Source organism: Myotis myotis, unplaced genomic scaffold (genome assembly GCF_014108235.1).
Source record: "Myotis myotis isolate mMyoMyo1 unplaced genomic scaffold, mMyoMyo1.p scaffold_m19_p_10, whole genome shotgun sequence".
NCBI lineage: Eukaryota > Metazoa > Chordata > Mammalia > Chiroptera > Vespertilionidae > Myotis > Myotis myotis.
In genome coordinates, this window is record NW_023416314.1 from 47,493,836 (window position 1) to 47,508,171 (window position 14,336).

The 14,336-nt window shown below is 48.7% G+C and overlaps 1 protein-coding gene across 3 annotated transcripts in view; it reads right to left on the minus strand.

Moving 5' to 3' along the window:
• IRAG1 (inositol 1,4,5-triphosphate receptor associated 1) overlaps positions 1–13,691 on the minus strand; it is a 110,810-nt gene extending 97,119 nt beyond the window's left edge. For 2 of the 3 annotated variants that reach the window (XM_036325379.1, XM_036325378.1), the window contains exon 1: positions 13,354–13,691. In XM_036325379.1, coding sequence (XP_036181272.1) covers positions 13,354–13,420 — 67 coding nt within the window. In that variant the 5' untranslated portion in view covers positions 13,421–13,691. Of the gene's footprint in view, positions 1–13,281 lie in introns of all 3 variants that reach the window. The other variant, XM_036325380.1, reaches the window with a different exon arrangement.
• Positions 13,692–14,336: the final 645 nt, after the last annotated feature.

Genomic DNA, 14,336 nt, shown 5'->3' on the forward strand with positions numbered 1-14,336 from the left:
ATCCGTGATCCTTGCCATCTCCTTGTCCCCAGTCTCTCTCCCTTTAGTCCATCTTCCACCAGGCTGATGGTTCTCAAACACAGGCTTAGTCATCTTACTCCCCATCTTAGAAGACTCCTTGACTCCTGCTACCTGGAAACTGAATTCCCACTTCCTCAGCTCCACCTTCAAAGCACTCCACAATCGAACCTCAGTTCCCTCTTTTTTTCTCTTTTTTAAATTGAGATATAATTGACATAAAACATTAGTTTTTGATGTACGGCTATTGATTTGTTCGTTAGCATTCATCATCATATATAGTTACAAAAATATTTTTTCTTGTGATGGGAACATTTAAGATTTACCCTCTTAGCCATCCACCCTAATTCCCTTTTGAGCTTATCTCTCAGGACTCTCTTCCGTGGCACTGCGCATACTGTGCAAGATTCCTATCAACCCATTCCCACTCGGAAACGCTCCCCCACTCTCCCACCTGTGCTTCCTGCAGGAAACCCTTCCACGCCTAACCTGCCTGCCAAAATCCCACCTACGCCCTTCGCCAAGACAGAATAAATGTCTCACGTCCCTGAATTTACCCCCTTGGTATATATAGTCCCTTCACTCTGTCCTGCCGTGGGAATAACGTACCATATAGACATTTCAAGGGCAGAGAGCATGTCTGACTCAATTGTGAATCCCCTTGAGGGCCTTGCAGAAGGTTTGCCAACACAGGCCCTTAGTCAGTTTGCTGACACAAGACCTCAGCGTTCAGCGACAAACTCTGAATCTCCTGACCCTCTCCTCAACCACACTCTAGGAGAGTGGATCCTGACCTTTGGGTCGCATTTCCTCTTCACCAGAAAACATTTTTCAAAAATTATGGTAAAGTACACATAACATGAAATTCATCATTTTAACCATTTAAAGTGTGCAGTTCAGTGGCATTAAGTGCAATCACAGTGTTATGCACCTAATACCACTACTATCTAGTTCCAGAACTTTCCCAACATCCCAAAGGGAAACCTCATACACATTCGGCAGTCACTTCCCATTCCTCCCTTCCCCTACCACAAGGTCCCGAAAATCACCAGTCTGCTTTCTGTCTTCATGGATTTTCTTATTCTGGATACTTCATATAAATGGAATCATACAGCATGTGGTCTTTGTGTCTGGCTTCTTTCACGTAACATAATGTTTTCAAGATTCATCTGTGTTGTAGCATGTATACATACTTCATTCCTTCCTATGACTGAATAATATCCCCTTGCATGGATATGACACATGTTGTTTATCCATTCATCTGTTGATGGACATGTTGGGTTGTTTCCACCTTTTGACTCTTGTGAATAGTGTTGCTATAAACATACTTGTACAAGTTTCTGTTTGAACACCTGTTTTCAGTTCTTTTGGGTACATACATACCTAGGAGAGGAATGGCTGGGTCAGAAGTTAAATCTGTGGTTACCAGGAGCCTCTTACACGTGCCATCTCCAATCCTCACCAGCATCCTGGGTCTGCTTGGCTGACGTCACCACTGGCTTTGTAGAAGGGACCTGTTTATCTTGATATTGTCTCCTGATGGCAAATCCTAAAGGGTGTTTCTAGTTTTTTTATATCAACTTCTGGCTGTTTAGTGTTTTCCATTGTCTAAGCTATTTCTGATCCTCTATGTAATTTGTTCCTCATGGCAATATTATAAGGCAGATAGTATTATGTCTGTTTTTCAGATGAGGAGGCTGAGATTCAGTGGGGTGAAGTAACTTGACAAGGTCATAGCCATTAGGGCCCAGCTGAGACGGACTCCCAGCCCAGGCCCTTTCCACACCACCACAGTGGCCCTCTCTCCAATTTGCCTCTCTGTCCAAGGTCTTTAAAAAAAATAACCTCCTGAAATTTATTCTCAGATTCACCATTGCTTGGAATTCCTCTTGCTAGGTGATTAGTCAATGCTGGCACAGACTTCCACACACATTCTGCCAGGGATCTCATTTATAATCAAAACGTTTTCCTAGGGCAGATTCTGCCTTTACTTTTGACTTTTCTGGGTCTTCTGTGAACTCCTGGAATCCTGGGTTAATGCTCCTTTTTTAATATGTTTTTTAACTGATTTTAGAGAGAAAGTAGGGAAGGGAGAAAGAAACATCAATGAGAGAAAAATATCCATTGGCTGCCTCCTGCAAGTCCCCTACTGGGAATGGAGCCTGCAACCCCAGGGAATGTGCCCTGACAGGGAATCCAACCAGTGACCTCTTGGCACACAGGATGCTCAACCAACTAAGCCACACTGGCCAGGGCAATGCTCCTTTTTGATGAATCTACATCTGAGTGTGGCCCACAAGCTGAACCTCAGCTCTTGAAGTTTCCACCCTATTCTTTTGTAAACCCAAGTTCAACCAGAGAGCGCCTCCTTTCCCTTCTCAGGAGGACACTATATCTTGGACTGGGGAGTCCCTGTACCTCTTTGGAGCAGAGAAGAGGCACAATGACCTCAGTGGAACTGGGTATGACACAATGGAATTGGGCCCAGTCTGCTGCTTAAAGCCTCCAACCCTAGCACTTCCTGCTTCCACATGGAATGCATGGGAGACTAAAAAATAAGGCAAGCAAACTAGACAACAGATAACGACAACACTCCCAATTCATCAAAGGCATACCATGTCTCTGACACTTTGGGCATATTCATTCCCTCAGTCCCCCACCTATACTATGGTGAGTGCTAGCTTGCAATTAAGGAAACTGAGGCTCATTGTGGTGCTGTGATTTTTTTCAAAGTAACAGAGCTGATGGATAGCCAAGTGGGATTGTAAACCAGCAGAACCCAGGCTATCCCCACTGGCCTCTGTCTGCATCCCAGGGAGGTGCTTTTGAGCTGACCTGGCCCACTTAGCACCTGCCTGGGGAGTTCTGCAAGCAGTGAGGGCTTTCCAGATGCCACATAATCCACCTGCTTCCTCTCAAGCAAGTGTGTCCCTAGCCAGCTTTTCCCAAAGTCTGTTCTCTGCCACCCTTGTTCTCGGTGATGTTGTTAGGAGCTGTGAAAATGCAGGCTTCCGTGTTTCAATACATTTGGGGATATTAGTATGAGGCAGGCTTCTGTCCTGCAAGCCTTTAATAAGAATATATCTCCAAGAGGGCTAGAAAGTAGTACAGAATGTTTCTCAAACTTCTTTGACCAGGGAATGGTTTTTCAAGGTCTCAACGTGACCTCCTCAAAGCACTAGTCAGAGACCCTCTCCGATGAGTGAGTGGCCAGAGGTGAGAGAGCAGAGTGGTTGTGCACGTGGGGTCCGCAGCCAGGCTGCCTGAGGTCCCATCCCAGCTGTGCCACGTGGTGACTGTGTGACCTTGGGCAAACTACTCCGTAGGTCTGTGCCTCAGTCTCCTCGCTTGATAATCACGGATAAGGATATGCATGCAGATTATATAACACACATCAGCTCCTGAGAACAATGCTTGGCACATGTTCAGAGCTCAGTCAATGTCAGCTGGCATTTTAGCTCCTTCCAGGGCCTTGCTGAGGGGGATTTCCCACATCCATCACAGACAGAGTCTGCACCTGGCACTCCCGCCCCCAGGCCACAGCAGCCACTTGTTCTGTGAGACCTGAGAACAATGCAGGAAGACAGAGCGAAGCAGGTTAAAAGACTGCCATTGTTCCCCAGGAGTAACCCTTCCTGCTCTTGATGGCTGGGAAGGACTTCTACTTTCTTTCTTCTTCCTCACAGACGGGCACCTGAGAGTCAGAGACTGAGATTCTAAATCCAACTTACTCTGCCCTGGGATCTCGAGTTTCCTTCCCTATACCAGAGAACAGAACAGGCCTCTAATCCAGGGACATGGCCCAGAGAGGGGTGGGGTGAGCTCTAAGCAGGCAGAGAAGCTGGATGGCAAAGCTGCAGAGAGGGGATAGCACCCGTGACAGATAGTAAATGTCCTCCCCTTTGCGAGAAGCAAGAGAGGGGGCCCGTGGCCAGGGCGCTTGGGTATTAAATTGGGATCATTAACAGTAGTTGCTGCAACAGACCCAACATCTCAGTGGCATTGAAAGTACATCTTGCTGACTTATGTCTAATGCATATTGGGATGGCCACCTCCACCCTATACTGAGAAGTTCTATAACAGAAAACCCTAAGGGAACATACAGTCAGCATTAAGTGGGATGCCAAGAATTCCTGGATGACCCTGCTTGCCAAAGCCTTTTTCCTCTGTTAGCCAACTGATGCTCCACTCTGCCTTGTTGCATATAAAAGACCCTGATGGAGGGGGTGCCTTTGCTTCTGAATGGATTCTCCCAGTTTTTCTAGGACTTCCTAACGCCTAGCCCCCAGAAGGCCTCAGGCTCTGCAGGAGCTGGTATTGGCCTTACTAATTCTCTGCCCGTGGCAGAGATGGTTAGTGCTTCCTGAATCTTCCTGTGCTCTCTGCAGTTCCCAGACTCCCTTGCAGTTGGGTGGGGGCAGGGGGAAGGAGGGGGTATGACCACCTCTGGCCAACAGACTGTGTGTCACCTCTGGGTTGAGGCCAAGAGCTGTCCACTCCTGCATCCATCTCTTCCTCTGCCAAGATGGCTCTAGAGGCCAAGTGCTCATGGGAAAACTGGAAGAACTAACTAACTCAGAAGCCGATGCAGCCCCCTCCCGGGTCTCCCCTCTGGGCTGAGTGGCGGAGAAAGCATTGACTGGGGAAGAGAGGAGAAGGGCTTTGGCAGGCGGGGCCATCCAGGAATTGTTGGCATTTACATAGCCATTTAGTGCCACGTATTTCTTTCCTATAGGATTTTCTGTTATTAGACTTCTTGCTGTAATTTGGGGTACAGTGTGCCCTGTGATTCAAATATTCCCAGTAGTACATGGCAACTGTGATAGACAGATTGCCTCCAACTATAGCATGAACATGAATTACCTGGGGGTCTTGCTGAGCCTCAGATGCTGACTCTGGAGGCCTGAGTCTGTGTTTCTAACAAACTCCCAGGTGGTGTGATGCTGTGGGTCCCTAGACCGTGCTCCGGATGTAAGGTGATGGGGCAGGGCTGACCTCCAGAAAGTCTGGGAGGAGCAGTGCCCGGGGCCCACAAAAATGTTCTCATTTCTTTTCAAATAAGAAGACAACATGAACTATTTAGTCAAAGAAAATGTTTCCATAGATAACATTGAAATATTTATCTACACCGACAGAGTTATAAAGTAAGTTTCTTAAGTACAAACGTGCCTAGGGCCCCTAAAAATCCTAACATGGGCCTGGGGGTGGGATGGGAGAGGCTATGCTACCTACAGGGCACAGAACTGTGAAATCACGAAGGTCACACAGAAAACACAAGAGATGCCGTCTGAGGACGTGCCATGCACATGGTAGTTAGCTGCCAGACCATGTCCCGGGGTCTCCTCACTTTCCCAGAGCTTCTCCACTTAGAGAGCTCTTAGGGGTACTCAGTGTCTCCTGAAGGCCCCCCAGATTCTGGTGCACGTGAGGTTCATCTCTTCCAAAGGACTGGAATCCAATTGTGTCCCTGCCCCCCACTGCTCCCAGAGCTGGAAAGCCCAGTGCAGCTGTCCCTATGGTGTGAGGGAAGTGGAACCAGGCTCCAGAGGCTGCTTTTGTTAGTGACAAACACAAGACTACCATCGCTGATCCGAGCAGCAAATGTCCAAAGCTGAGAGGCAAATGCCTGTTAACAGGAGAATGAATAGGCATGCCCTTCAGCAGTGAGTGTTTTCTTAAAAACACAGCCTCCCATTTACTTTGGAGTCAGAACCCTGGTGCCGGTTCTGACTGCCCCTAAAGGCACTTCACGGGGCTGTTAGAGAATGAGCAATAATAGCTGAGTCTTCTAACACACCTGCAGCCCTCCCTGTCACAGACGCAGTGTCTGACACCATTATTGCTCTGGGGTGGCTTCAAACATGAGACTACGGGGGAGGGGGGGGGGGTGAATCGCTAGGCTTGCGGTTCTCAACCTGTGGGTCGCGACCCCTTTGGCGGTCGAACGACTCTTTCACAGGGGTCACCTAAGACCATCCTGCATATCAGATATTGACATTACGATTCATAACAGTAGCAACATTACAGTTATGAAATAGCGACGAAAATAATTTTGTGGTTGAGTCACAACATGAAGAACTGTATGTAAAGGGCCAGAAGGTTGAGAACCACTGCTTTAGGGGGTAAGCAGTTCCCAGATGAGGAAACCAAGGCCTGGGAAGGAAGAAGTGATTTTGCTCAAGGGCATAACATCTAAGAGACAGAGCCAAGCCTAGATCCCCAGACCCCCGCTTATACCCTATCTTCATTTCAGCTTACAAAGTGGCAGCAGAAATGGATACTGGAAGACCTTCACTGTCTTTCCTCTTCCCTTTCTTAAGAATGAGCTGCCTGCTAGGAACACACATTCATTCTGCTGTGCTCCACCTGCTCCAAGATTGAAAGGAACCTGCCTCCAGCAGAGAGCACTGGAGAGGGCCGGGGGTAAGTTCGCTTCATTCAATATTAGAAAGCCTACTTGCCTGCAGGTGTAAACCACATTCTCCAATACCAGGTTTCTGCCACAGGTGATATTTGACTGACTTCTCAACAAGCCTTAGAACTTAATCAAAGGAGGGAGGTGATGTTCACTGGGCCTCCTTAATACCCCACCAGGCACCAATTGCCAATCATCTAAGGAATAAGTCTGCCACTCTCCTTGGAGCATTAAATGGAGGTGAGAATGGGACCCAGGATTATGGGCAGTGAGAACCTCAAACCCAATGCAGAAGTCTCCTGGATGGAATCTGTGAAGGGGGATAGACGGAGGCTAGGAACAATCTCAGCTAACATTTACTGGGTGCCGAGAACAGACCCTGGGCTAAGGAATTAAACCCTGCAAAGTGGGCACTACTTTATCTCCGTTTTACAGGAGGGGAAGCTGAGGCTTGAGATGAGGTGTAGCTCGAGATGTACAGCGGGTCAGCAGTGGCACTGTGCTGCCTCTAGCACCGGCATCCTCTCCCACTGTGACAATGTGAGGAGAGTGGTCAATGCTGAATGCACCCCCAGCATGGGGCCAATGCTCTTTTGACTACACCTGCATGAGCAAAGTCAAGGGTGTGTCTGGTTTTCTTCTCTTTCTGATGAACTAGGAACCTTGGACTCTCTGGAAACATCCTCTCTGTTACCTTGTCAGTGGCAGAACTCCCTATGGCCTCTGTGTGTCCTTTCCAGGGTGGCCACCGTGCCCTCTGCACCCCATCCCATATCTACAGCCCCACCATGAACAATGTATCTTCTCGTCCTCTGAGCCTCCTGCCAGCCCACAGGTTCCTAACTTTCCCTGGTTAGCTGGGATGGCTCAGCTTCCCCACACCTGCACTCACTGGTACCCCTGCACATAGAACCTGGTTTCCTCTAAGCCAGCATTTCCTAAATTTGAGTCATCTGCACACCATCCTCATAGTTTCTGCCACGTCTGTGTGCCACTTATGCATTTATTGATTTAATATTCTTTAATTTGACTGGCAATGAGCCAGAAAGCCAGGGTTGAAATCCCAGCTCTGTGTTGTTGAGCAAGTTACTTAATCTGTCTATGCTTCAGTTTCTCCATCTGTGTAACAGGGATAATACTGGTAACTACTTTAAGGGGTTGCTATAAGGATTAAATGAAATATTGCAGGGAAAGCATTAAAACAGTACTTAGCAGCCCGGCTGGGTTCATGAACCAGGGTCATGGTTTGATACCTGGTCAGAGCACATGCCCAGGTTGTGGGCTCGATCCCAGTGGGGGTTGGGGGGTGCAGAAGGCAGCTGATCAATGATTCTCTCTCATCATTTATGTTTCTATCTCTCTCTCCCTCTTCCTTCCTCTCTCTCTAAAACCAATAAAAACATCTATATATATATAAAAGCCTAAGCGACCATTATGACCACTCAACCTCTCGACCTGTCTACTGGTCGCTATGACAACGCACTGACCACCAGGGGGCAGACATTCAACACAGGAGCTGCCCCCTGGTGGTCAGTGCACTCCGGCAGCCAACCTCCCGAGGTCCCTCCCCCTGGCTAGCCAGCCCCATCGGCCCAATCAGGACTGGACTAGATGGCCCTGATTGGCCCCAGTCACTGGCCAGGCCAAGGAACCCCACCTGTGAATGAATTCATGCACCGGGCCTGTAGTATTTTTATAAAACAGTACCTAACACACATAAGCACTCTAAGTGTTAGCTACTCTTGTCATTACATTTATTTTAAAAGGAAATTTTATGTCTCTACTGTAAGTGGAAAAATCAGTACCACTTATACCACTAATAGAGAGGAATTGTAAAAGTGAATTAAATGAAAACAGTTACTAAATTCTAGCAGTTGCCTGACAAAGGCTCTGGGCCTGAGGCTTGCTCTCATTTTGTCAAGAAGGGTGACACACAAGTATCCAAATGATGAAGAAAGCACTCCAGGCTCAGGCCAGGGGAACCCTTGTCCCGTCTGGCCTGGACTCCCATTTCAGCACTGGGAATCCTGCAGCACCCCTCACTCCTGGGTGCCTCGGTGGAGGCTTTCTCCTTCAGCAAAGGACCGAAAAGAACTCAAAAGGGAACACCGTTCTTCTGATGTGAGTTTGCGTGCTTAGGCTGAGTCAGTATCCCACTTATCAGCATCTTGCAGCCCACGCCATGGGCCACACTGAACAAGCCCGTCTCTGAGAGCCAAGTTTCAAAATTCCATAAGCATATGGAAAGGCCATCATGAGACTGGTCCCAAAGAAACATTTGTAAATGTCTAACGAGAGGAATGATGATTAAACTGTTGCACAGCTAAAATTACATTAGACAACCATTGAAAAATCATACTTTGAAGTATCTTTAATGACATGGGAAAATGATAGTGATAGAATGTTCCCTTAAAAAGCAGACTAAGATGTCCTTCATGAGGTGAGTAGATAAACAAGCTGTGGTCCATCAGTCAATGGAATATTATTCAGTGCTAAAAAGAAATGAGCTATCAAGCCATGAAAAGACATGGAGGAACCTGAAATGCATATTACTACATGAAAGAAGCCATTCTGGAAAGGCTACACATTATATGATTCCAACTATATGACATTTTGGAAAAGGAAAACTATGGAGGCAGTAAAATGATCAGTGCTTGCAACGTGTTAGGAGGAGATGAATAGGTGGAGCACAGAGGATTTTTAAGGCAATGAAAATGCTCTGTGATACTGTAATGGTGTGTACGTGTCATTATACATGTGTCTAAACTCATAGAAGGTACAACACCAAGGATGAGCCCTACTGTAAGCTTTGGACTTTGGGTAATAAGGATGCGCCAGTGTAGGTTCGTCCGTTGTAACAGATGTACCACTCTTGTGGAGGGTGCTGGTAATGGGAGGCTGTGCATGCGTGGAGGCGAGGGTAAACAGGAAATCTCTGTACCTTCTATTCAATATTGTTGTGAACTTAAAACTGTTCTAAAAAATCAAGTCTTTAAAAACAATTTTTAAAGCTGACTATAAGACCACATATAGTAAGACCCTAGTTTTATAATATATAGAGACATATAAAGAAACACACCATCTTATTAATAATATTTATCTCTGAGTAAAAGGATTTGGGAGGGATTTTTTTAAATTTTTTTGTATTTATTTCCAAATAATTTATTTCTTACTTATACCAATTTCTATATTTCCCAAGAAATTTAATAAAGAATATACATTACTTTTATTACCAGGAAAATTCTTGAGTGAAAATTATAAATAAAAAATTTTAGGAAGAAACTAACCAGAGCCAATTACACCCGTTCTTCACAAACTGGTTTTCATATCTGTGGCCAACTGGGAGTGGGGTTTTCTGTCTGCCTGACTGACTGTCGCCTGCTTTCCGTCTCCCCTGGCCAGGGCCTCACAGAGAAAGTAGGGCTCTCCAAGGTCACTTCCCCTGTTAGGACTCTGGGTCTGAAGGCCCATCCACGGAGGGTACCCTGGGCTATCGCCTGAACTCAGAGTCTGGCCTGCAAGGTGCACAGAGCAAACACAACACTCCCTCTCCCTCTTTTCTTCATTTTTCCATCATTTGGGCTGTGACACATGATAACTGCCCCGAGAGCCAGGCTACTAACGAGAGGTAGGGTGGCAACTAACACAGGAAGTGCCTACTTGGGACCGAGGTGGCCTGAGCTGGAATCCCCGCTCACGCCTATCAGCTGTGTGCCCGTGGGCGTGTCACTTCACCACTCTCATAGCAGTGTCCTCATCCCACCACAGGACTAAGTTAAATAGCCATTCTAGCACAGATCCTGGCACAAGGTAGGAACTCAGCTTATATTGATTTTCTCTCCTCCTTTTACATTTACTACACAAGAACTCAGTTCTCTGTCTCCCACTCCTGACTCACAAGCTCCCCAAGGGCCAGAGACAGAGTCTGGGGACTCCCAGACCTCTCCTCCCCATCCATCCATGCCTCTGTTCTTCGTCAGTCAGTAAACAGAATCTCCCTGCTGACTGCCAAGCCACAGAGGGCATGGCTGAGGGGTAGCCCAGTGACTCCATGGGGCTACACAGGAGCAGTGACAGGGTAGGGAGGGGGTGGATTACTTAAGACCCCCTACTTTGCATCCTCTGAAGCCAGACTAGAAGAATCTGATCATCATGCTTACATACATTATAAACCCTCATGCTTACATACATATGGCCCTGTTTAACCAGAATACACTTTATAAGCATTATGTGCATTTCTACATAAGAAAGAAAAACAGATCCTGAGCATGGTACACTCCAAGCATCATTCTGGGTACAGGACGCACAGGGGAGAATGAGACGATCTCTGCCCTCATGGGGCTCAGTCTCCATTCCTGCTGGGGATGTGGGGTACATCCATCCCCTGCATTACCAAGACTGAAAGGAAAGGGTGGGGACATTTTGGGAAGCTGAGAACTGTAAGTGTAGTTAAGCCCACCATGCACGGAATGGATCTTCCTCTCACAGACACATGGAACCCCTCACCCTGAAACTGTAAGCCCCCCCCCCCATCTAATTAGTTTCAAGCAGAAGGTATTACATGACCATCACTCTCCTCATCTAAGATACTAAATCCCCCACTCTGTGTCTGGGTGGCCTTGGGAAATTATTTAATATCCCCTAGTACTTGCGTCCTTCCCTGTAAAACAAAAGTGAAAATAGAGGCCTCATAGCATTGAAGGAAAGCGCCCATGACCCCACACGTAGGAAGTTGAAGAAAGAAGCCCATGACATCACACATAGGAAGTTGAAGGAAGGAGCCCATGACATCACACATAGGAAGCTGAAGGAAGAAGCCCATGACCCCGCACATAGGAAGTTGAAGGAAGGAGCCCATGACCCCGCACATAGGAAGTTGAAGGAAGGAGCCCATGACCCCACATGTAGGAAGTTGAAGGAAGGAGCTCATGACCCCGCACATAGGAAGTTGAAGGAAGGAGCCCATGACCCCGCACATAGGAAGCTGAAGGAAGGAGCCCATGACCCCGCACATAGGAAGCTGAAGGAAGGAGCCCATGACCCCGCACATAGGAAGCTGAAGGAAGGAGCTCATGACCCCGCACATAGGAAGTTGAAGGAAGGAGCCCATGACCCTGCACATAGGAAGCCTCAGGTGCAGCGCTGGAGGAGCCGGTGCTCCCCCCACTGCCCTGCTACCAACCAGAGATGAACAGAGGGTGCTGCTTAAGAGCAGGGCCTCCAGAGATGGGCAGCCTGGGATCAAATGCCAGCTGTGTGACGTCTCTGTGCTAAAACGTCCCCATCTGCAAGATAAGGGCAGTAATGATGGTCCCTGCTTTGTGGGTTGTGGAAGTCTTGAACTACTGCAGGGGACATGCTTAGAACAGCATTTGATGCATAGTAAGAACAGCGTGCTTGCTTTTTTTTTATCTTCCCAAAACACGTTGATGGGGATCATTGATCATGTTGTAGCAACTGGCACATGATTACACCTCTCAGATGATCTTAGAGGGAACTCAGGAATGTCCTCCTTACCACCAAGCACACAGGAAGGCACACCAGCTGTGAACACACACACACACACACACACACACACACACACACACACACACACACACCTCTGAATCGTGGACAAAACAAACATAATGATGACAACTGTTTTGTCCATTAGGTCAAAACTCAGAAGACATATTCAAAGCAAAAGTGCTCACTCCCATCTGTGATGAGGGGCTGGCGCATTGGAGTTAGAGCCACACAGACTTGGGTTAGAGCCCTAGCTCTGCTCTTTCTTAGCCGTCTGACCTTAGGCAAGCCACCTAACCTGAGTTGCCTCCCCATAAAAGTGTTGGGGTGAGGTTGGGGGAGTTAACTCCACCTGCGCCACCAGCCTGTCATTGCCCTCTGGTGGGGACAAGAGAACCCTTAACAGGCTCTGACTCCCTAATGCTCCCAGCCTAACAGTTCTGGGAAGCTTCCTTCTTTTTCCTGCAGGAGACCCAGCTTAGACAAACCCATGGCCTGCTTTACTTCCCACTGAGACCCCCAAAGAGCAGCCTGAAGAGTGTTAAGACAACAGCAGCTGCAGGGCTCTGGGAGACAGGAGTGCCAGCCAGGGGGGCCAGACTCACACTGTTTACTCAGACGACAGAGCATCTCTGGGCTTGACAGCTGGGTACTGGGCAGGAGGGAGCAGGCCAGCTCGGCCCCTCTGCCTCCCACTGGCCTTTCCTTTGGAGAAAGCCAGCCTCAGTGCCATGCCGCTCTCTCTAGGTATAGATTGGCACTGAGCATCTGGAGGTGAGCAGGGCTTGGGGCACAGACTAGGCACACACACCCCCTCTAGGGAGCAGGGTTAGGGCACAGGGGGACAAAGCTGAAGATAGGAGAGTTAGGGGCAGAGATAAAAACGGGCTGTGACCCAACCACAGGACAGGAGAGGCAGGAACAGAAACAGGGCAGGTGAAGGATGGAGACAGGGCTAGGCCCGCACAGGGACCAAGAGGGATGGGGGCAGTACACAAGGTGGGTGGTTGCGGGGCAGAGAGCGACACAGTAAACAGAGCCGGGCTGGTAAAGGGGGAGCAGGCGCTGCAGGCTCACATAATCTGAGGACACTCAATTGCCACAAAGGGGCCCACAGGAAATCTGGGGGTGGGGATCTCCTATCAGAACCCACATTTTTACCCTAACCTGTGCGTGCTCTCCAACAACAAGCAAACACAGCACAATTCCGTTAAGTTAGGACTGGCAAGACTCCCTTCTTATTGAAAAATTAGGACATAAAAATAGTCAGCTGAAATGTCACCCAACAAAACCAACAATCTTGGAAAGTTAAAGTCAAGTGCCCCCCTCCCGGCACCCTGTACCTTTAAGGAGGAGAAGTTTCCCTCTGCTTCCCAGCTGAAGAGCAGGTTATTCTTGGATATAGTGCGACTTACCTAAAACTGAGTTATTCCCCGTTCCTCCTCTGGCCAGCCTCTCTTCACTCTGGGGAGCTTTTACCATTTAAGGTCAATGTTACATCTGGCTCCGGAGCTCTGGAGCTGAGAAGCCTCTGGCTGCGGAGCCTCAGCTGCCCGCCTCTTCCAAGGGGCTGGGACTTAGAGCCCAGAGCTCCTCCAGGAGCCCCCTGTGGCCCCCTTTGGCCTGGCTCAGGGGGCTAAGGGCAGGGGAAGCTAACCAGACTGGCCCAGGGCTCAGGGCAGGCTGGGCCTGCCAGGCAGCAACTGGCCCTGGGCCCCTCCCATGGGCACCCACACAACACATGGCAAAACCCCTGGGCATGTCATGCCGCTGGGCACCGTCCTGGCCAGCTGGGGACCAAGGGAGCTCTGCAGATCTGCCTCCCAGCCTGGACTCCTCAGCAAGCATGGGAGCCGAGACAGGACCCTGGCCTCAAGCCAGGAGAAACTGGGAACATTTCCTGTCCCGGGGACTTGCGGGTGGGGGCCACTCCCACCTTAAACACTTGGGATTATCAGAGAGAAGGGCCTGGGAGATTCAGCTAATCTGAGAGCTGGCATCAGCCCCAGGGGCTTCGATTGCTGCACCCCTGTTCCACAGCCTTGTCGTCTTAACATTGTGCAGCCTCAGTGTCCTCACCTCTAAAGTGGGAATAATAGTGATTGCACCTATCTCATAGGGTTGTAGGAGAATTAAATTAAATAACATTGGAAGGCTTAGCACAGAGCCAGCATCTCACAGGTGTCCATCAGCACAAGCTTTTTTCCTGCCCCTTCCCAGACACCGGTGAGGAAGGGCTGCCTCTCTCCTGGAAGTTCACACCCTGTCCTTACTCTTTCCTCACCTCCCTTGGGTGCAGTGCCCACTCAGCCAAGATCATGGAGCCCAGGCTCCAGCCTTCTTCTGAGGTTAGAGGCAGCTCAGACCAGTTGGCGACCATTGTCTGAGCCAGTGGTCG